Consider the following 22,153-nt stretch of genomic DNA (forward strand, 5'->3'; position numbering starts at 1 on the left):
GGGACCGCAGCTGTACGTTAACAGCAAGTAACTTTCTGCCTTAAGCCAGAAATATATTTGCTGTGAGATACGTTTGCGTGTCCATACAGAAACTGTCCATTTAGGAAGCGACACTGATCGACAGTCAATTTGACATTATAGGCAGTTACCAAGACGTTGCCAATAAAGGTCCTGCAGGTGGTGACCACAGACCACTTCTCACTTCCTAAACTTTCTGGTTTTGGTCACTTTTGAGTGCTGGCGGTGCTTTTACTCTGGTGGTAGCGTGAAACTGAGTCTAGAACCCACACAGGTGGCTCAGGTAGTGCAGCTCGTGCAGGACAGCACATGAATTCAAGCTGTGGCAAGAAGGTCTGTGTCTGTCAGCGTAGTGTCCAGAGCATGGAGGCGCTACCAGGAGACAGGCAACCCAGCAGCAGGACCTCCCCTTCGTGCAAGGAGGAACGGGAGGAGCACTGTCAGAACCCTGCAAAATGACCTCCAGGCCACAAATGTGCATGTGTCTGCTCAAACTGTCAGAAACAGACTCTGATGGTGGTACGAGGGCCCGACGTCCACGTGGCATTTGCCACTGGCGTCCTGTGCTCTGAGCACACGTGACAGATTCTGGAGACGCCGTGGAGAACGTTCTGCTCCCTGTAACATCCTCCAGCATGACTGGTTTGTGGGGTGGCATTTCTTTGGGGGTCCGCACAGCCTTCCATGTGATCCATGAGGTGGCCTGACTGCCATTGGTTACCGAGAAGAGCTCCTCAGACCCCTTGTGAGACCATATGCTGGTGCAGTTGTTCCTGGGTTCCTCCTAATGCAAGATAAGGCTGGACCTCATGTGGCTGGAGTATCAGCAGTTCCTGCAAGATGAAGGTATTGATACTATAGACTGACCCGCCCGTTCCCCAGACCTGAGTCCAGTTGAGCACGTCTGGGACATCATGTCCCGCTCCATCCACCAGCACCATGTTGGACCACAGGTGCCGATATTTCTGCGCCAGTCCAGTATAACCAAAATCTCCCCCATTGGCCAAACGTATATAATATACGGTTTACGCCTCACAGCCGTCCTCTCGGTTATACATTTTATATTTAATAATGCTTAACGTCGTATTTCTCAAAAAGCCCCGTCTGTCCTAACATCCATAAACACCATTTCCCCCCGTAACCCTCCACGTTCCCATTGTCAGGTCAAGAAGTGCGGCACCACGTCCAGCAGTGTTGGGGACCCCGTCACGCCCTCCCGGGGCGAGTTCGGTGACCCCGTTTACAAAGAGATCGCGCTGGCCAACGGCCACATCAACCGCATGGACCGGGACGAGCTTCGCCTCAAGTTGGCCGAGCTGAAGCTGGACACCAGGTCGGTCCCGCGCTGCGCTCCGAGGGCCCCGGGCCCCGTACGCGTGTAATGTTGCGGCCGTTGCCGTGTGTGCAGGGGTGTGAAGGACGTGCTGAGGAAGCGGCTGAAGAGCCACTGCAAGAAGCAGAAGCTCCTGGTGGCCGCGGCCGAGGGCGGCGTCACCGACACGTACTACGACTTCATCTGCGTGGTGGACTTCGAGGCCACCTGCGAGGAGAGCAACCCGCCGGGTTTCCTCCACGAGATCATCGAGTTCCCCATCGTCCTCGTCAACACGCGCACTGCACACATTGTGAGTTGGTGACGGGCGGAGGCTGCGTGTAGAGAATGCCAGATTTTCACTTCTCACTTCTCATTTCAACCCTGATGCAGGAGTTTGTGAAAGTGATTATTATTATTGTCACTGTGATGCACAGCACATGGTGGACACAACTAAATGTGTCCTACGCCTTTAAGTCCCTCCAGGTTTTGTGATTTTTAATTTTGTTTTTCTAGTGAAATAAGTGAAAATTGCAAATCATCTTACATGCTTTTATTTATGTATTAATTTAAAACAATTCAAATGATGCCATTTAATGTTGGTTATAAATTAAAAAATGCACCGATGCCCTTTTTTCCCCAACAACGTGTTTCTGAAATGGCTATATATGTCTAGAGGAAGGGTGGTAGTAGAATAGTGGGTTCCTGCCTGGAGTGTCTCCAGGGGGGGACTGTCCCTGTAACTACTGACTGTAAGTGGCTCTGGATAAGGGTGTCTGGTAAATGCTGTAAATGTAATGGAGTAACGAGCATAAATGAAAAGGAACGTTGACTAAATACAAAAGAACAAAAACAGTTCTTGCTGGAAAGACTTAAATAAATAAATAAATATTTTTAAATATTATTTTTTTAAAAGATTTTTGTAATATTTGTGTTTGGAGGTTGACACTTTTCAGGAATACGTGAAACCAGAACTAAACCCCAAACTCTCGGACTTCTGCACCCAGTTGACTGGAATTACACAGGTGAGGGTTTGAACTCGTATCCAATGTTTACGTCGACATTCTAGGTATAAGTGAGTCACGTTTGGATTCTGGGATTCTGCTTCCTCCTTCAGGAAATGGTAGACCAAGCGGACACATTCGGTAACGTCCTGCGGCGGGTGGTGACCTGGCTTCAAGAGAGAGAGCTGGGCACGAAATACAGATACGCTCTGCTGACTGATGGGTATGGTTCTCATAATTATGTAAATTGCATTAAATATCCAGTAGAAAGGGGCCAATAAGAATGAATGAGTCATTCTAGTCTCACATTTGTAATGTTATGCTGTTTTTCCAGATCCTGGGACATGAGTAAGTTCCTTAACATGCAGTGTAAAATCAGCCGAATCAAACATCCAAAATTTGCCAAGAAATGGATCAACATCAGAAAGTCCTATGGAAACTTTTACAAGGTGTGATTTCCACCCAGTTAGACATGCAGAACTTGTAATGATGGTCATTCCGTGCTGATCCGAGACCGCCGTATTCCTGCCAGGTCCCGCGTACACAGACCAAGCTGAGCAGCATGCTGGAGAAGCTGGGGCTGCAGTACGAGGGCCGGCCCCACTGTGGCCTCGACGACTCGCGCAACATCGCCCGCATCGCCACGCGCATGCTGCAGGACGGCTGTCAGCTCCGCGTCAACGAGCACTTGCATGCGGGCGAGGTCCGCAACGTGCCCAGCTCCGCGCCCGTGGAAGTGTCTCCGCCTCCACATAATCCAAGAAGCCGAGACTAATGACCTGTCCCCGATCCCACGCCTATATCACGTTATTAAATCTCTGGATCGAGTGTGTGATGTCTTTCTTTACAGATCAGCATTAATGGAATCAGGCACAAGCGGAGTTGTGCGTTATGTCTCCCCTACGTGCACCGCTGATGCTATCCACTTGGGTTGGGTTTGTTCTTTTTGACCATTACCTCTGCACGCTCTGCGCTTCTCAGCCATAGTGCCAATTTCAGGTCTTTCATTTAATATTACCGGATGATTTCCTGCTGCTGCAGAGGCTATGTAATTCAGTCATTGAGCTTCATTTGCACACAAGATGCACTCTTTTAAACCCCCTGCCCTGTTGACATCAATAAAAGCTGCCTTGGGCTTTTTGAATGGAGATTCTTTATTTCTTCTTACAGGTCTTGTCAAAAAAGTGTTTTAATTTTTTTTATAAAACAGTAGACCCCTTAACATGTCAGGACAGCATCAAGATTTAAATCAAGCAGTTGATTCTTAGACCAAAGAATACACCCCAAATCCATACGTGCAAATCAAAACTGTCCAAAAATCGTCCTTACTAGCAGGTGTTGGAAGTCCCCCAGCGTCTCATGCTATTTCCCTTCTTGCTCGCTTTCCCTAAGTATTCTCACATTTTATGGTAGTTTTATAGGAAAAAGAATACTGGAGCAATTGTTCGCGGTAATTGCATGTGAGTAACAAACCGCCAAAACAGTAAACTGGTAGTAGCCTAGCGGGTAACACACTCGCCTATGAACCAGAAGACCCAGGTTCAAACCCCACTTACTACCATTGTGTCCCTGAGCAAGACACTTAACCCTAAGTTGCTCCAGGGGGGACTGTCCCTGTAACTACTGGTTGTAAATCGCTCTGGATAAGGGTGTCTGATAAATGCCGTAAATGTAAATGTAAACAAAAGGTGGGTGTGGTTGCTCGTCCTGACCGACAGGTGGCGACATTTCCACACCGCTTTACTGTTCCAAGTTCTTTCTTTAAGTAGTTTTATATATTTCTGACCCCACATGACGTATGCTGAAGCAGGGCACTACTCGGAAAATAATTCACAGTTATTACTATCAGTTATCCAGTTATTAAGGCGGCTTAGTGATCGAAATGATAAGCCGGTGTGTACATACGGGCCACTGCTGCCCGGAGGCGCGTTCCCGGGCCGGTTCTGACGACACGGACGCGCGCGCGGGACCGCGGCGGCGCGCACACGAGCACGCGCGCGCCCGCGCGCACGCAGGACGGGGCGTCTCGGCGCGACTTGCTCGCCTGGATCGGACATGCGCCAGAGGAGGCGCCGGCGGGGACAGGGGGACAGGGGACATGGCGCAGCTGAGGAGGACGCCGCCTCGTCCCGGGAGAAGCGATGATCGCGCTCGGTGAGGACGCCATGGCCGCGACGGAGAGCAACCTGAAGACGGCCAGGCTGTGGCGGGATGCGGCCCTGCGCTCCAGAAGGCTGAGGAGCAACCTGCGCCAGCTCACGCTCAGCTCCAAAAACAGCCAGAAGATCACCTTCCCCGACCACATGAAGGAGATCGAGGTGCTCAACCTGGGCAACAACGGCCTCCAGGAGCTGCCGGAGGGGCTGGGCTCGGCGCTGAGCGGCCTGAGGAGCCTGGTCCTCCGCAGGAACAAGTTCTCGGCCGTGCCCGAGCCCGTGTTCCAGCTGAGCGAGTTGGGCGAGCTGGACCTCAGCCACAACTGCCTGGGCCACTTCTCCGAGGAGGTCGTTCTGCTGAGGGGCCTGAAGAAGCTGTGCATCAGCCACTACAAGATCCAGCACCTGCCTGAGCAGATCGGGGCCCTGCACAGTCTGGAGGAGCTGGACATCAGCTTCAACGAGCTCCACGACCTGCCCCGGTCCTTCTCCCAGCTCCGGAAGCTCCGTACGCTGGACGTGGACCACAACCGGCTGCGCCGCTTCCCGCCGGAGGTGCTGGCCCTCGCGGACCTGGAGGAGCTGGACTGTTCCGGGAACAAGTTGGAGGTCCTGCCGGGGAACATCATGAAGCTGCGGTCCATCAAGATTCTGTGGCTCAGCAGCACGCTGGTCTCGTCGCTGCCCGAGACCTTCTGTGACCTGGAGAACCTGGAGAGCTTGATGCTGGACAGCAACCTCCTGACGGACCTGCCGCAGTCCTTCGGCAAGCTGCAGACGCTGAAGATGCTCAACCTCTCGTCCAACTCCTTCGCCGAGTTTCCTCAGGTGGTCCTGGGAATCTCCGGCTTGGAGGAGCTGTACCTGAGCAGGAACAACTTGACCTTCCTCCCCGAGCAGATCGGCCACCTGCAGAACCTGGCCAACCTGTGGCTGGACAACAACACCATCACCTTCCTGCCCGACTCCGTGGTGGAGCTGGAGAAGCTGGAGGAGCTGGTGCTGCAGGGCAACCGGATCGCCATGCTGCCGGACAACTTCGGCAAGCTGCTGAAGGTGAACATCTGGAAGGTGAAGGACAACCCGCTGATCCAGCCGCCGTACGAGGTGTGCATGAAGGGCATCCCGTACATCGCCGCGTACCAGCAGGAGCTGGCCGAGTCGCGCCCGGCGGTGAAGCCGCGGCTCAAGCTGGTGCTGATGGGGCGGCGGGGGGCGGGGACCAGCCGGCTGGCGCGGTGCGTGGTCGCCGGGGCGACGGCGCCGGGGGGCGGGGGCATCCAGGTCAGCAACTGGCTGGCGGACGCCGAGCGGCGGCTGGCGTTCACCGTGTACGACTTGTCGGGGATGCCCAACTACGACCTCATCAAACCCTTCTTCCTGTCCCCCGGCGCGCTCTACGTCCTCGCCGTCAACCTGAGGACCTACACGCCCGCGGCCTTCGGCGCGCACGTGGGACACTTCCTGCACCTGCTCGGCGCCAAGGTGCCGCGCGCCGTCCTCTGCGTCGTGGGGACGCACGTGGACATGTGCAGCGAGGCGGAGGCGGACGAGAAGTGCCTGGACGTCCACCGGCAGATCTCGCAGCAGGAGAAGAGGGACACGGACTGCCTGCGGGACCTGGCGAGGCAGGTGGACGAAGCCCTGGCGGCGGGCTACGACGCCCGGACGTCCAGCCCCCACGTCCCCTTCTACGGCGTCTCGGACAGGAACCTGCGGCGCAAGAAGGCCCAGCTGCAGTACGTGCTGAACAACCGGCTGCAGATCCTGTCCCCCGTGCTCCGCGTCAGCTGCGTGGGGACGCGCCGCAACGTCCAGCGGCTGCGCGAGAAGCTCATGTCCGTCGCGGACCACCGGGACATCTTCCCCAACCTCCACCGCGTCCTGCCCAAGTCCTGGCAGATGCTGGAGGAGCTGCACTTCAAGCCGCAGGACCTGTGGCTGTCCTGGTGGGACTCCGCCCGCCTGGGCCTCCAGGCGGGACTGACGGAGGACCGTCTTCAGAGCGCCCTGTCCTACCTGCACGAGAGCGGCAAGCTGCTGCACTTCGAGGACAGCCGGACGCTCAAGGAGTACGTCTTCCACAACCTGCCGCGCCTCATCGCCATCTTGAACGTCTTCTTCCAGAGCGACTCGTCCGCCGTGCTGGGACAGCTGCGGGGGGACGCCGACTGCGGGGACCTGGCCGAGGGCTTCCTGCAGAACGGCCTGCTGCCCTCCAACGTCATCCGGCTGCTCCTCAAGCCGCTGGTCCAGACGCAGCAGGACCTCCAGCTGATCATGGAGCTCCTGGAGAAGATGGGCGTGTGCTACTGCCTGAACAAGCCCCGCGGCAAGCCGCTGAACGGCGCCACCGCCTGGTACAAGTTCCCCAGCCGCGTGGCGGCGAGGCGTCCCGCGCCGAGTCCCGTCCCGGCGGCCGCTTCTTCTCGGTGGAGCAGCTGCAGGTGGACTTCACCTTCCCGTTCCTCTTCCCGCCCGGCCTGTTCGCCCGCTACAGCGCGCAGATCAACGGCCACGTGGTGCGGCGCCGCGACGCGCGCCACCAGGTCCTGGCCTACCGCGGGAAGGTCCCGGTGGTGGTCAGCTACCGGCCGCAGCCGCACACGCTGTCCATCGCCAGCCACGCCTCGCTGCCCAACATCTGGACGGCCTGGCAGGCCATCACGCCGCTGGTGGAGGAGCTGAACGTCCTGCTGCAGGAGTGGCCCGGACTCCACTACGCCGTGCACGTCCTGTGTTCCAAGTGCCTGAAACGAGGGTCCCCCAACCCGCACCCCGTCCCAGGTACCCATTTACAGCGTTTACCAGTAGTTACAGGGACAGTCGTCCCCTGGAGTGTCTTAATCAGGGACACGATGGTAGTAAGTGGGATTCGAACCCGGGTCTTCTGGTTCGTAGTCAGTAGTTACAGGGACAGTCGTCCCCTGGAGTGTCTTAATCAGGGACACGATGGTAGTGAGTGGGATTCGAACCCGGGTCTTCCGGTTCGTAGTCAGTAGTTACAGGGACAGTCGTCCCCTGGAGTGTCTTAATCAGGGACACGATGGTAGTAAGTGGGATTCGAACCCGGGTCTTCTGGTTCGTAGTCAGTAGTTACAGGGACAGTCGTCCCCTGGAGTGTCTTAATCAGGGACCCGATGGTAGTGAGTGGGATTCGAACCCGGGTCTTCTGGTTCGTAGTCAGTAGTTACAGGGACAGTCGTCCCCTGGAGTGTCTTAATCAGGGACACGATGGTAGTGAGTGGGATTCGAACCCGGGTCTTCTGGTTCGTAGTCAGTAGTTACAGGGACAGTCGTCCCCTGGAGTGTCTTAATCAGGGACACGATGGTAGTAAGTGGGATTCGAACCCGGGTCTTCCAGTAGTTACAGGGACAGTCGTCCCCTGGAGTGTCTTAATCAGGGACACGATGGTAGTAAGTGGGATTCGAACCCGGGTCTTCCAGTAGTTACAGGGACAGTCGTCCCCTGGAGTGTCTTAATCAGGGACACGATGGTAGTAAGTGGGATTCGAACCCGGGTCTTCTGGTTCGTAGTCAGTAGTTACAGGGACAGTCGTCCCCTGGAGTGTCTTAATCAGGGACACGATGGTAGTAAGTGGGATTCGAGCCCGGGTCTTCTGGTTCGTAGTCAGTAGTTACAGGGACAGTCGTCCCCTGGAGTGTCTTAATCAGGGACACGATGGTAGTAAGTGGGATTCGAACCCGGGTCTTCCAGTAGTTACAGGGACAGTCGTCCCCTGGAGTGTCTTAATCAGGGACACGATGGTAGTAAGTGGGATTCGAACCCGGGTCTTCCAGTAGTTACAGGGACAGTCGTCCCCTGGAGTGTCTTAATCAGGGACACGATGGTAGTAAGTGGGATTCGAACCCGGGTCTTCTGGTTCGTAGTCAGTAGTTACAGGGACAGTCGTCCCCTGGAGTGTCTTAATCAGGGACACGATGGTAGTGAGTGGGATTCGAACCCGGGTCTTCTGGTTCATAGGCGAGTGTGTTACCCACTAGGCTACTACCCGTCCTCCGTATTTACAAAGACGCATGAACGCCAGTCCCCCCGTGTCCTGCTCAGGGACACGATGGTGGTGAGTGGGGTGTGGTGATATTTAATAACCGTCTCGCATGTTCCACATGGTTCCACACTGAAAACGGTCCTGGACCCGGTATGTTGGTTCTCCATCCAGCGCCGCATTAACCGCTTTTATCACCGAACCGGCAGCGACGCGTCAAATACCGAAAACAAAGAAGGCCCCGCCCACAAACGGCAACTGTCTGGGTCGCCATGGCGACCCGGGCGCCTCCCCCGCTGCTAGTCTTCATGGTTGTGATGAGGTGACGTAGCGGCGGCCCGGCTGATCCGGATGTTTTATTATAAGATTATTGCATGTGGCACATTAATTTTTCCAGGCAAAAGAGGCACTTAAACAATGTTTTATTTTTATTTTTATTAAGGTTATTATACATTTATGACAGGGTGAAATATCTCTGACGTAATTGAACATATTAACGCCGCATTCTCCGTTCTTTTGTCTGCGTGGTTCCACGTTGTGGTGAGCGAGGGCGTGGCTCTTGCAGGGCAGGTTCTTGTATGGCCCATTTCTACCCGTCCTGCATTCACCGCGCCGTTTTCTGTTTGAAACGGTGTTGGAGGACTAGTCACTAGACAGTAACTAGTTTGTTTCTGGTTACAAATGACTTCGAGGAATAAAGTAAAACAGAGATCAAGTGAAGCAATCGATGGAGGGCTGTGATTGTGAAGCAGGGATGAATGTGCTCACGTTTCTATATAAAACCGCAGGTAGACGTTCCACTGTCATCGGTGCATTTAATCAGCACGTGCCATAACTCACAGGTGACAATTATTGGGGATGTGATGCAACAACAACAACAACATTTACATCCCCCACACTTGACCCTTCTGCACACAAGGACAAACTCCACACAAAACAATCCTACAGTTGTCCAGAGTGCAGTCCAGTGTCGTGGTCTACATTACGTGTCCACTGTGGTGCTACTGGTCCATGAAGCCGTAGTTACGGTGCTGGTGGCTGTGGTGACCCTCTGGCTCGTTTCATGAGTTATTGATTTACTGCCAGTTTTAGTGTCTTGTGTCGTGTAGGCTGAGAGCTTTAAGAGAATTCCCAGAACAGGATGGCTTTTTATGTCCCCTGTTTCCTGCAGTGCGTCCCCCGTCCCCCTTCCCAGTTCTGTGCGTGTCAGACACTGACATCCAGTGACGTTCCGTGCAGAGAGAGCATGGAACCCTCTCAAGGTCATGGAGGCGGTCCCTGCACCTGTCAGTCACTTCTGTCCTGTCGCTTGATCAACATGACGAGGCCCTGATTTATTATCATATTTTTAAGACAATAATCAGTAATGAGTAATGGTTTATCATATGTTGCTAATGAACTTTGATGATTTGTTGTCATGGTGACGCAATAACATCCACAAAAACGCTTTTTACAAGAAGGTGGAGGCGGCGGAACCAAGTTTAGCCGCACGGTTTTTCATCACTCCAAATTTGGACCTGATATTTTTGGCCGAACTGGCTTGTTGATTTGGTGTTGGGCTCCGTCCTCCCAGACTAAACATAGCCGATGTAGAGAAGCCTCCAGTTTCTCCTTTCGCCTTCAGGCTCCTGCTAGTTATTACACGTCCCCTATTAGGACATTCATTTTACGTTTATATAGGTCTTAGTGGTCCCCTAATGCCGTACGTCTCGTTGCGAAATGTAGCCCAGGTTCACCGTTTCGGTGTCTGTACCTTTAAATGATAAGTGAATAATAGTGAGGACGAGCGACCTATAGAAGTTAAGGGGGCATCACGCAAATTGTCATCAACACCATTCACCAACCTCAATGTTTGGTGCAGACAGGAAGTCGTGTCAGCGTTTTTCCAAAAAAATGAAATTGACTTGTTGCTTTTACAACGTCTCACGTGACCAAACTAAAAAACACATTTGTGCTCATTTTTACATCCAAATACAAGCAGCTGCCATGCTGTGTGGGAGCCATGACTGTGGAGGGGTGTAAAAAAGGTGGCGGTGACCTTTCCCCTTATTACATCATAAGGGGAGACAGTCCAGATCCGACTCCAGATCTGAGCTGGTGAAGCAGAACGACCAAAACACGCTTCACACCGACCGCCATTTCCAGCCACTGCAGGACCATAGACAGGGAAACTCATATTAATTTTAAATAATCTCACAAAGGGAACTTTCCATAATGGGGACCCTTCACCAAGTCTTTGGAGTCATAATAAGCTCCTGGTTAATAGTAGAAGCTCATTGGCTGGGATTGGTTGGCAAAGGTTAATGTGAATTTTTCGCATGTTATTAATAGTGAATATATAGTGAGTATATTTACGTATATATTTGAATAAAAGGAACTTCTGTTTGGTGGACCTTCTCCTACTTTGTCATTGAAACCCGTGGCACAAGCCAGCTGGTAATGCAATGTGGGTTTCAATGTTTTCTCACCGCTTCTACGTGCTGCTGGAACTTTTTAGGGATGAATTATAGTTAAATATTACCGTGTTACCGTGGTGGCATTTCTGAGAGCCCATATCAAGTCCCTCACTATTCTGACTATGCTCAGCACTGAGTGATGACATGCCAGTCGTGGAGGAAGCTCTGTGGGGACAAGAATAGTCTGTCCAGAGGGCCGACAAATGTGTGACGATTAACCATCTTTTTTGTTAGCATGTCCGGCCTCTCGGATCAGCCATTGCGGCTCAGGTCACGTGGAACCAGGGAGAGTGAAGGGGGTAAAATGTCTAAATCTAACCATCTAGTGCATGTGTGAAACATTAACTTCAGGTTAATTTGATACAGATGAACCCCGTCCTACTGTCCTGTTCTTTAATAACGTCACTCTAATTTTATGGCTGATTGACAGGATTATGTAGTTAAAACAAGAGACTGTTTATCCGTATGTCTCTTGGGACAGCGCGAGAGTCTGGAGAGGGACTGGGGAGTCTGAGCGTAGTAAACTTTCCCTGAGAAAAGTCCTTCTGTAATCCGCTTAGGGGGATCTGTGTAGATTAGGATGCTGGTGAGTGTCTCGGGGGGGACTGAGTAGGCAAGACGGAATAATGAAATCAGGAATAACATGCGGCTAATGTACACGTGTCTCTGTCAACCTGTTTAACCTGCAGGTGAAGTAATGGCTGGAGTATTGAGGGATGTGAGTACGTTGGGTGGAGGTTCAATAAATCACCCAGATGGCAGATGTCACTTCCAACCAATTTTTTGCCTTTTAGGATTGTAATGGTTTGTAAAGGTATCGTGACATTGAGTGGAGTGTATTAAAATGCACACACACACACACACACACACACACACATATAAACAGGACAAAAGTCTGGACACCTTCTCATTCAACGTGTGTTCTTTATCTTCATGACCATTTACGTTGGTAGATTCTCACTGAAGGCATCAAAACTATGAATGAACACATGTGGAGTTCTGTACTTAACAAAAAGTGGAGACCTGACCTCCACAGTCACCGGACCTGAACCCAGTCCAGATGGTTTGGGGTGAGCTGGACCAACAAGTGCTAAACACCTCTGGGAACTCCTTCAAGACTGTTGGAGAAGCATTTCAGGTGACGACCTCTTGAAGCTCATCGAGAGAATGCCAAGAGTGTGCAAAGCAGTAATCAGAGCAAAGAAACTAGAATATAAAACATGTTTTCACTTATTTCACCTTTTTTTGTTAAGTACAGAACTCCACATGTGTTCATTCATAGTTTTGATGCCTTCAGAAATCTACCAACGTAAATGGTCATGAAGATAAAGAAACACGTTGAATGAGAAGGTGTTTAGACTTTTGACCTGTACTGTACACACAGTGTGAAAGGTGCATATGCAGCCATTCATCCTGACGGTGATTTTTTATTTTCAGTACAAGGATGTTGTGGGTTTTGTAGGACACGAGGTCAGCAAATGTGGAGTAAAAACAGTCTGGCTAGTTGAGACCTTCCTGATGCTGCTCGTCTGCTGCCTTCCTCTTCATCCGGATTATTCCTGATGATGATGCAGCGCTCTTTTGAGACCTTCTTACTTGTCTTTCTTTTCCGCAGCTGAAAGTTCTGGGAAGTGATGCAGGGCTTGAGCCTCGGCCAGCGATCGCTGAGCGTCCCACGCAGCTTTTCCCCGGACTTCCTGCCATGGTGCAGAGCTTTGTTCCAAAGAGAAACATGAACAGACATGAGCTTGTGGTTTTCACATTTGAGCGTGGTCAAAAAAGCAAGAAAATCTTTGTCTTCGTCATGTCGGCGTCCTGCCAATCACCACACATTGTTTGGGCTGCACACAGTGGTCTTGAGCTGCCTTCACGAGGGATTTAGGTCATGGCTCCGGGGGCCAAAAAGATGACCATCATTCAGGAGAGTGAAACGGGAAGCCTGTTATAGACGAGGCTCGGATGTCGTACCTGGAGTAATGAAACCAACTGGGCCGTGGTCCCCTGTAACTGGGTGTAACCGTATGCAGGCGGTGACATGTTTGTCTTGAAGGGGTCAGTAAACATACGTCATCCATACCATTTCAGGAGGTTATCTGGGGAGGCGTGTCACCTAGTGAATAGGCTGCAGATAGACACTATTGACCAACACTGCTTGCTGACCCTACTAGAGGTCTCTCCTACCCATAGAGATCCTATACTCAGATCTGCCACTACTTTTTAATGAGAATAATCGTTCGTGTTCTGCAATGCATAATTGTCCACGTCTGCATTGCGATAATTTCAACACCCCTACTACCTACTATCCCAGCATCCAGGAGCAACTTGTTTGAAAGTTCTTGAGAAGTACAGTTGACCTCACATGGCCACTCCTGGAACAGCCTTCGTGTTAATGTTGTGGAAGGACCTGTGGTGTGAAATCACAGGAACACCAGTTCACACTGGATGGGTTTGAATGAATCGTTGTGTTGGGAAGTTGTGTATTTAACCCAGGTCACATGTGAGCTGTGGTCTGTTGCCCTCTGCGCCGTTTTTGGGGGAATTTCCTTGTGGAATCAGCACTGTGCTGATGATGAGGCTTTTGGGCCCATGTGATTCTGAGGAAACCGGACCAGTCGGCGGTGCCAAGGTGGATGGCTGGGAGGAAGCACCTGAGTGCTGGGAGATATCCTCCCGCCCTCCCTCGGTTGGTCTCTCTTTCTCTGCTTTCTCTATCCCATAAGTTTGCTCTTGCCCATTTACATTTACATTTACGGCATTTGGCAGACCATCGATGAAGAGATCAATTCCGGTTCACTAGGACCCCAACTATGAATACATCTATTTTATTCACTCTGTCGTAGATTCTGTACACAAGTTCGACAACAAGAAAATTACAATTTAATCTAAATCTTCTCTAAAGAGGAAGGTCTTGAGCTGTCGTTTGAAGGTGCTCAGTGACTGAGCTGGAAGTTCATTCCACCACCGAGGGGCCAAGACGGAGAAGAGTCTAGATGAGCGTCTTCCTTTTACCTTCAGAGATGGAGGGACCAGGCGAGCAGTACTGGAGGCTCGGAGTATACCAGGTGCAGTGCGAGGTGTAATAAGGGCTGTGAGGTAGGATGGTGCTACTCCATGTTTGGCTTTGTAGGCCAGCATCAGTATTTTGAACCTGATGCGTGCAGCTACTGGGAGCCGGTGGAGGGAACGTAGCAGAGGGGCGGTGTGGAGAACTTGGGAAGGTTGAAGATCAGTCGTGCTGTTGCATTTTGTATGAGTTGTAGAGGTCGGATGGTACATAGTGGTAGACCAGCTAGAAGGGAGTTACAGTAGTCCAGTCGTGAGGTTACTAAGGACTGGACCAGGATCTGGGTGGCCTGTGTTGGTAGATAAGGGTCAATTTGTCTGATATTGTCATGAATCTACATGAGCGGGAAAGGTTGCTGATGTGAGTCGAGAAGCAGAGTTGGTTGTCTATTGTAACTCCAAGGTTGAGGGCTGTTGTAGAAGGAGAGAGCTGTGAGTTGTCTAGGTAAATAGCAAGATCCTGATGTGGTGAAGAATCTGCTGGAATGAATATTAGTTCAGTTTTGGTGGGATTGAGTTGGAGGTGATGGGCTGCCATCCAAGACGAGATGTCGGTTAGACATGCAGAGATTTTGGAAGCAGCATGTAGATCTGAGGGAGGAAAGGAGAAGAGGAGTTGTGTGTCGTCAGCATAGCTCATTCGAGCTTTGACCCCTGACCTTAACTTTTCTTCTTACAGATTTCTTCTAGTGTTGTCAGTTTAATGCTAAATAATATTCACTCAAAAATCCCATAGAATTACGGCAATTAAGTCTTAAATCGACCCCAAGTAGCATAATTATCAGGTTTTTTTTTAGCCGGCTGTGCTGTGGGCAGTTTTGCCTCAGTAAGCACACATGGCATTACCTTCACCAGAACGACCCCCATCCACTCCCTCTTCCCTCATGCAGTGCCCCGAGGGATAGCCGGATCCTATTTCATAACCCGTCTGTGCATAAAGTGCAGCGGCGGCCTCCAACAGTGGAGTAGAACAATACTGCTGCAGTAATCTGCTTTGTTGTTGGTGTTAATATGTTTTATGCACTAAACTGTCATTTTATGTGATCAGGTTTGAGTGAATCGTTGTATTGGGAAGTCTTTGAAATGTCACATGTGAGCTGTGGTCTGTTAACATCACTCTATTCCAGTACTCCGGTGCGTTGTTGCATGTCTGCAATAGTGATAATAATAATCATATACTTCACACCCACAGGGAGACGTGTTCCAGATATGCTTCTATGCGCAGTAGAGTTCCTGTAAAATGTGGGCCGGTACACTTACAAAGGCTTTTAACAGCCGTTCATTAAATTGATTTTCAACATGGCCTTCAGCCGACTTTTTTTTAAACTAATGAGTGCCATTAGTAATGGAGTCATGTGGACCTTCTTCGCTTGAATTCATCATGGAGGCTCGGGCAGTGGGTGTGGTTTGAGGGGCGTGGCCCGGGTTTAATGGCCTCGGCGAACGTACAGCTTGCAGGGTAATGTGTTGATAAGCCCATTATCCACCACATGCTAACAGCTGGGCGTGTTGGGCGTGGCAGGCTGATCCGGTGCACACTGCCATGGACACGTAGGGTCTGATCCAACACCTTCCAATAAACAGGCAGAATTTACACGGTTTAGACTATCTAAGTGAAAGTGAAGTGACTGTGATTATGAAACACTGCAGCACAGCAAACGGTGCAAACAACAAAATGTGTCCTCTGCTTTTAACCATCAACCTTAGTGACAGTGGGCACCATGACAGGCGCCCGGGGAGCAGCGTGTGGGGACGGTGCTCTGCTCGGTGGCACCTTCGCAGATCGGGATTCGAACCGGCACCCTTCTGACTTCCTTAACCGCTAGGCCACCACTGCCCCTATCAAGTCTAAGACACTACAGTACAGGTGCAAAGAGAACTTTCTCACTCACTTACTATCCATAACATCCTGACCCACGGGCGCGGGGCACCGATGGCACACGTTCAGGAGCCAGTCGTTCACACACTCTGCTCTAAAGCACATGTAATGTAAATGCATTTTAGCTAATGGATGTGAATTGGAAATTTGCTCAGATTGTGTTGACACACATGGTGACCATATTTGAGGTTTGTAGGTTTTATTGTATTCCCACAGGATACAAAAACTGTTTGCTCCAAAATCCTAGATTCAAATACCCTGCATTTGAAATGTTGCAGGCAAATAACTGTTCCACCCATCAAAAATTCCTCATAAACTCTTCAGAAGGAACATGTTCACAACACGTTATTGACCAAATGTTATGTTAATCTGACAAACGGTGAACAATGAACAGTGCAAACATGTACTTTTTCTCATGTACTATACCAAGATGTCAAAATTCATGGATGAATATGATTATGATGTAAGACTGAATATTTTTAATAAGTTTAATCTTGATTCCTCAGTGTTTAGTGTAATTTATGAATGTTTTTATTGTAAAAATGTAAATTTGTCAGCTTGCCATTTCAAGACTGTTGGTGTCATCAGAAAAAGATTCTTCATTTAGCGTGAATCGGACAAACGGTCTACGATCCTTTTATCAAAATGAGAACATGAAACACTACAGATGACCTCACGTCTGGTTGGGCAGAGCTGTTTGAGTGAATATTAATTTTGGTGCCGATATGTGAAAATGTACCATGGTAGGTGGTGCTGTTGAGCCCCCCGGCCACGCCCGGGTCAGGTTTAGTGCATAGGAAGCACCTGAAAAATGTCAAACTCTGTGAGAAGGAGAATAATAATCATAAATGGGGCTGTGCACCTTGCCAGAAATCACTGTACTTCCGAGGGCTCCATGGCAACGAATGACCAGGGCTATTTTTGGGCTGAAGCTGGAGGACATTCTTGGGGCGAATTCCTGGACGTTTACTGGACGTTTCCTAAGAATGGGGAAATAAAGAAGGATTTCCTCCTGGCCTAGATCCACATCCCCGTGACTGTACAGCCACTGGTCCTGGATCAGTGTTCGGCTGTTTCCACCCCCAAGGCGGTGACCCTTCTGACGCTGTCGTTTGGACACACGTACACGCACACACGTACACACACACACACGTACACTCACACCACACACACGTACACTCACACCACACACACGTACACACACACACCACACACACGTACACTCACACCACACACACGTACACTCACACACACACACGTACACACACACACACACACGTACACACGCACGTACACACACACGTACACACACACACGTACACACGCACACACATGCACACACACACACGTACACATGCACGTACACATGCACACGCACGTACACGTACACACGCACACCGTTTTTCTTTGTATTCAGCATAAGACCAGTTTGCGGTTTTGGGACAGTACGGGTTCGGAGACGCCGTGTGTGCAAATGATGTGAACGTCCTACTGTAGTCTGGGGAGCTTCCAGCCCGGGGCCACCGCTGAGATTTACATCCCATTATCTGCGTCTGCCTTCCGGCCAGGTCTGGGATCCATCTGGCACCAGCGACAAATAACGGCCCCTCAAAGTGGCCTGATGAATAGGACCAGTGAGCGTAACCCCTGACCCCGGGCCTGTTTGCCTTTTCGGCACATTGGCGCTCATTTCAGAAAGATTCCAGCTCTCCAGACAGATGCTGGACTGCTTGTGCTTTTTTTATATCTCTGCGTGTTCATTTGCATGTGGTTAGGGTGTGTAAATCCGCCGCTGGCTGTGTTGGTGATGGATTTTGCAAGCCCCGCCCCCTGCCTCGAACCCCCTTCCCTTGATGTCATTTGGTGTTTGCGTTATTGTACCCGAGCTTTTGTGGGTTCCAGCCCTCTTGAGGTACGTTCTGGCCGCACGTGGATGATGATCCTGTTTCAGCTGTCTGGCTCCTTCTCATCTTGTCCTGATCCCGCCTCCGTTACCCGACTCCGCCCCCACGGAGACCTGGACCCTTTCAAAAGATCTTCCTGGACACTTTCGTCCCGAGAGGTGTGTCCAGACACGTCTCCAGCTGTCGGGTTGAAACGTGCCGGGACGTGGGCGTGCCGGTGATTATGGCGCCGTGGAATGCGTGTGATCCGGCCGATGTTCGGTGTAGTCGCACCACTACTGCATTACAGCATTGCTGTCTCGCGTGTAACACCCCGGGGACTTTGGCGTAGGGGACGGGAGAGATGGGCTGGGGGTGGCGTACGGGGCATTAACGCATGGAATAGACGTAAGCTGATTAATTTTCCTGCTGCCTGCTGGTAAATCCGTGGTAAATGACCCCGGTCTGTCTCTCGGCCTGATTATTGTCATTGTGTTGGCAGTTCTGTGAAAGGTGCCACCCATAATTGGAGGCTTTTCATTGTGTCCCGCTGTCGTGGTCACTTGTCTTCTACGGTCCATGGTTCGTTTGGACGGGGGAGAAGTGTTGGAGGCAGTCGATGGTGCCCTCTACATCCACTATTCAGCCACGTTCACTTAATATGAGGGTTCAAATCCCAAACTGCCAAGGTGCCACCGAGGTCCCGTCCCCACACACGGCTCCCCGGCGCCTGTCATGGTGCCCACTGCTCACCAATGATGGTTAAAAGCAGAGGACACATTTCACAATTCATGTGCTGTGCTATGCTGTGAATCACATTGACAAAAACTGTCACACTGTGATGTCTTTATCAATAATTAATTATCATTATAAAGCTGTCTATCTATCTATCTATACACACACACACATATGGAATAAACCTGGAATATATGGAAAGAAAGTCTGATTATATGAAATGAAATTGTCAATATTCCAGTTTCATTCCATATGTTCAGTTCCCTGTGATTATTTATATGATTTATTTCCTGTTTGGAACTAGAATATGTTCGTATTCTAGCAATAGTAACGATATTAGGCCAGACACTGAAAAAATGGTCTGTTATGTTACGTTAAGTGGAGCCTGTAGAACGTGAATAAATTAAATTATGTCTAACTGTGGGGGTGGGGGGACGATTATTGATCAGACTAAGATCTGATCTCCTGTGCTCCTCTTGTAAGGTCGCGTTGGATGAAAGTAAGTATACTTGGCTTCGAGCGGGCCGCTGCCCCCTCACCTCTTAACTCTGTTTCCGGGCCTGACAACCCAGCAAGTCCAATGTGTTTTTCCAAACTCCAGCCATCATGCCTAAAAAATGTCCACAGTAAACGCCAGTTTCCCTTTTAAGGCTTTTAAAAAAAGTGTCTTTGTGAGCGGACTGCGAGGGCGGCGGCCATTACTGTGGCTGGTAATGTGATTTAATGGTGACGGGAACCGGCCTCCATCCCAGAGCTGATCCCAGTCGAACGCCCTCGCCATCCGCATTGGCTGCTCTTGGTAAAGAACCCAGATCGCCCGACCTCCAAATAAAATTCAAATAATAATAGTGAACACACACACACGGCCATTTTGTCAGCCTGTCACCTACACGCCGTGCTGGAACCAGAGGTCAGCTCTGCTCCGGTGGACAGGATGGACGTGGTGGACAGTGTGTTTCCCGGCCTTGGTGCTGTGGGTGGAGAGGCTGGCATGCCGGGCCTGGAAGAGAGTGGTGATGAGGAATGGAGGAGGTGACATGTTTCGGTGTGTCTGGGGGCCGGTCTGGGAGGGACGCCGCCCCCCTCGCTAGTCTTTTAAAACGGTTCAGGATTCGCATGTTGCACGATGTGGAAAAACACGCTCCAGCGACACATGATTCACAGATGAATGACGGAAGGAATCCTCTCGGCTGCGTAACCCCCAGAGCTCCTCATAATCCCCGGGATTGACGCGCAGCGCCGTGCTCTGGCCGCTTTGATCCTCTCCAGGAAGGCCGAGTTGGGGCGCCTGGCCTCTATAAATAGTGTTAGCCCAGCGTCATACAGAGCTGCCTGGAACTACACATGCCTGGTAATGCAGATTTACAGTTCGAGGGACAGTCCCCCCCAGGAGACCCTGTTGTGGTCTTCTGCTTCATAGCTGTACGTGTTGTTCAGCGAAGCCTGGCCTGCTCAGGGGCTCATTTTAGGCCTGGAGGTTATGACACAATGCACTGGTCGCTGGGTCTTCTTTTTCCGGTCCTCCTTCGGCCGCTCGGGAGCTTTGCGGGAAAACTTGTACATTTCTCCCTCGACACAAGACCAGGATCTGAAAAACACTCCTGGTTTCATTATAGCCGTGGGCCAGGGCAACAGAGACGCCGCCCCTCTCGTTTTCATATTTACGTGTAGGTTCGGACACAATGAACAAAGGCAGGAGTGGCGCTGTGAGAATACTCCCTCTAGTGGACAAATGCTGCAACTGTCAGGAGTGGTGGCTCGGGCCAGGCTTGGGGACCCCTGGAATGGGCGAAAATAAAAACATGTTATATGTTATATGACAACTAAATAATATTTACATATGCAAGGCCGTGGCCAGGACTTTTCAAGGACCGAGGCCCACTCGGCTGTGTTCATTTCAAATTTCAAATTCTAATTTTATTTGTCACATACACAGTCATACACGGTATGATGTGCAGTGAAAAGCTTTAGCGACTGTTACAGACCACAGTATTGCAAATGTTGCAAGTAAACAATGAAAACCAATATGCAAATATTGCAAACAACCAAATATTACACTTTTACATCTTTAACATATAATATGTGTAAACAGGGTAGGTTGAAGGGTGTGTAAATGAGTGAAAGACAATGTATAAGATTAAAAAAAAGTAAAAAGAGCAGAGATTGTGCATATGAGAAAAAAGCGCAAAGATTTTGTGGCAAAGTGATTTTGTGCAGAGAGTCCAGAGTGACTGAGAGTGAAAGTGCTGGAGTTGTATTAGAGTTCTATGTAGTGTTGTTGTTGAAGCTCGGACAGCCTGCAGGAAGAAGCTCCTCCTCATTCTCTCTGTGGTTGGACTTCAGGGAGCGAAAGCGCTTCCCTGATCGCAGCAGAGAGAAGAGTCCATTGTTGGTTCATGGACCATAATCTTTTCTGAATAAACGTGTCGTCATTGTTGTGTCTTTCAGTCAGAGCTGCTAACCAGCCCCGGCCGGAGGGACTGACAGAGATCATCTGCCCCAAGAACGGCTCGGAGCGGGTCAACGTGTCGCTGGTGTACCCGCCTACCCCTACAGTGGTCAGCCCCTGCCTCAAATGAGTCTCTCACCCACCAAGCCCTCCATCATAGTCCCTGCTGGCATGTCTCACCATCTCCCCCCCGTCACCTTCATTTCACCAGTTAGTGTGCGTCCCAGGGCCCTGCTGTCCACCCTACTAGCTTGGCCTGATGCACACTCCCTCAGACAGGGTCATGAGGTCATCGTGATGTATTGGAACGCTTACATTCACTGTATCTCCAGTATCTCCAGTAATTTTGCTGTTTGTGTCTTTTTCTTTGCTGATTTTTTTTTCTGTTCATTTTACTTGGTACTTTGGGTTTTTTTTTGGTTTTTCCTGTACAGGGTAATCGGCTTTGACTGCCTGTCCCTATACAACTGACCACGTTCAAAACCGTGTTCGTTTCAAAGAATGATGCTCACGTAGAAGACGTCTTCATGCGACTTTCTTCTTCTGCCGCTGCTTTTTTTATATGAAAATCTACTGTCTCACATGGAAGAGGATGAGAGAGAAAAGCTGTGAGCAACTTCGCACCCTCATCAAGTTACATCTGCCGGCCAAGAAAGAGTCACAGGCCGGGTGACTGTGGTGACCTGGCATCCTGAGACAGCCTCAGGGGACGTTGACGTGACTTTTACCATCATTTCTGTTTTTATCTCATATCAAAGTGTTGATTCGCAGACTGAATGTGACCTCATTTAATTAAAAACGCCCCCACACTTCTAAATCGCTAGTTTTAGTGAAATAAAAATGGAAAGAACAATATAATTCAGGATATGTAAAGGTCAGTATGGTCAAGATTATCTACTGTAAATGTATTAAAACCAACCACAACCATTATTTCACGTTTGTCAGTAGAGATTCTGGTATTTTGCCTTTTGAATCACTGGAACAGAATGATCAATATCACGATCTGGTTTCTGTAATTTGATTGAACCACGTTCATGCCAAGGATTTCATGGTTTAACGGACGTTGACTGTGTGTTGAGAGACACTACAAATTCATTATTATAACTTGAGCACTACAGACTGTCTTAAACATCCAAAAAATGTATATTTATATGTACATAAAAATATTTCACTTGGTCAATTGAGCAGACG

At 50.2% G+C, this 22,153-nt stretch overlaps 2 protein-coding genes across 2 annotated transcripts; both read left to right on the forward strand.

Moving 5' to 3' along the window:
• The first annotated feature begins 1,126 nt into the window (after positions 1-1,126).
• On the forward strand, positions 1,127-3,162 carry LOC114774301 (3'-5' exoribonuclease 1-like). The gene is made up of 6 exons (XM_028966233.1): positions 1,127-1,351; positions 1,427-1,643; positions 2,272-2,355; positions 2,448-2,557; positions 2,669-2,783; positions 2,867-3,162. The coding sequence occupies exons 1-6, from the start codon at positions 1,299-1,301 to the stop codon at positions 3,107-3,109; spliced, it is 822 nt and encodes a 273-aa protein (XP_028822066.1). The 5' UTR covers positions 1,127-1,298; the 3' UTR covers positions 3,110-3,162.
• A 1,313-nt stretch (positions 3,163-4,475) lies between these two features.
• On the forward strand, positions 4,476-21,092 carry LOC114774299 (malignant fibrous histiocytoma-amplified sequence 1 homolog). Its single transcript, XM_028966232.1, has 3 exons — positions 4,476-6,875; positions 6,932-7,277; positions 20,962-21,092. The coding sequence occupies exons 1-3, from the start codon at positions 4,476-4,478 to the stop codon at positions 21,090-21,092; spliced, it is 2,877 nt and encodes a 958-aa protein (XP_028822065.1).
• The last annotated feature ends 1,061 nt before the right edge of the window (positions 21,093-22,153 follow it).

Source organism: Denticeps clupeoides, unplaced genomic scaffold (genome assembly GCF_900700375.1).
Source record: "Denticeps clupeoides unplaced genomic scaffold, fDenClu1.1, whole genome shotgun sequence".
Lineage (NCBI taxonomy): Eukaryota > Metazoa > Chordata > Actinopteri > Clupeiformes > Denticipitidae > Denticeps > Denticeps clupeoides.

Bases quoted from the DNA above. Each gene is read 5' to 3' on its own strand.
- LOC114774299 (XM_028966232.1), top strand. From the start codon at position 4,476: ATGATCGCGCTCGGTGAGGACGCCATGGCCGCGACGGAGAGCAACCTG. The intron at 6,876-6,931 runs GCGAGGCGTCCC...TCGGTGGAGCAG, and splicing joins AGTTCCCCAGCCGCGTGGCG to CTGCAGGTGGACTTCACCTT. The intron at 7,278-20,961 runs GTACCCATTTAC...TGTGTCTTTCAG, and splicing joins CAACCCGCACCCCGTCCCAG to TCAGAGCTGCTAACCAGCCC.
- LOC114774301 (XM_028966233.1), top strand. From the start codon at position 1,299: ATGGACCGGGACGAGCTTCGCCTCAAGTTGGCCGAGCTGAAGCTGGAC. The intron at 1,352-1,426 runs GTCGGTCCCGCG...CCGTGTGTGCAG, and splicing joins GAGCTGAAGCTGGACACCAG to GGGTGTGAAGGACGTGCTGA. The intron at 1,644-2,271 runs GTGAGTTGGTGA...TTGTGTTTGGAG, and splicing joins ACACGCGCACTGCACACATT to GTTGACACTTTTCAGGAATA.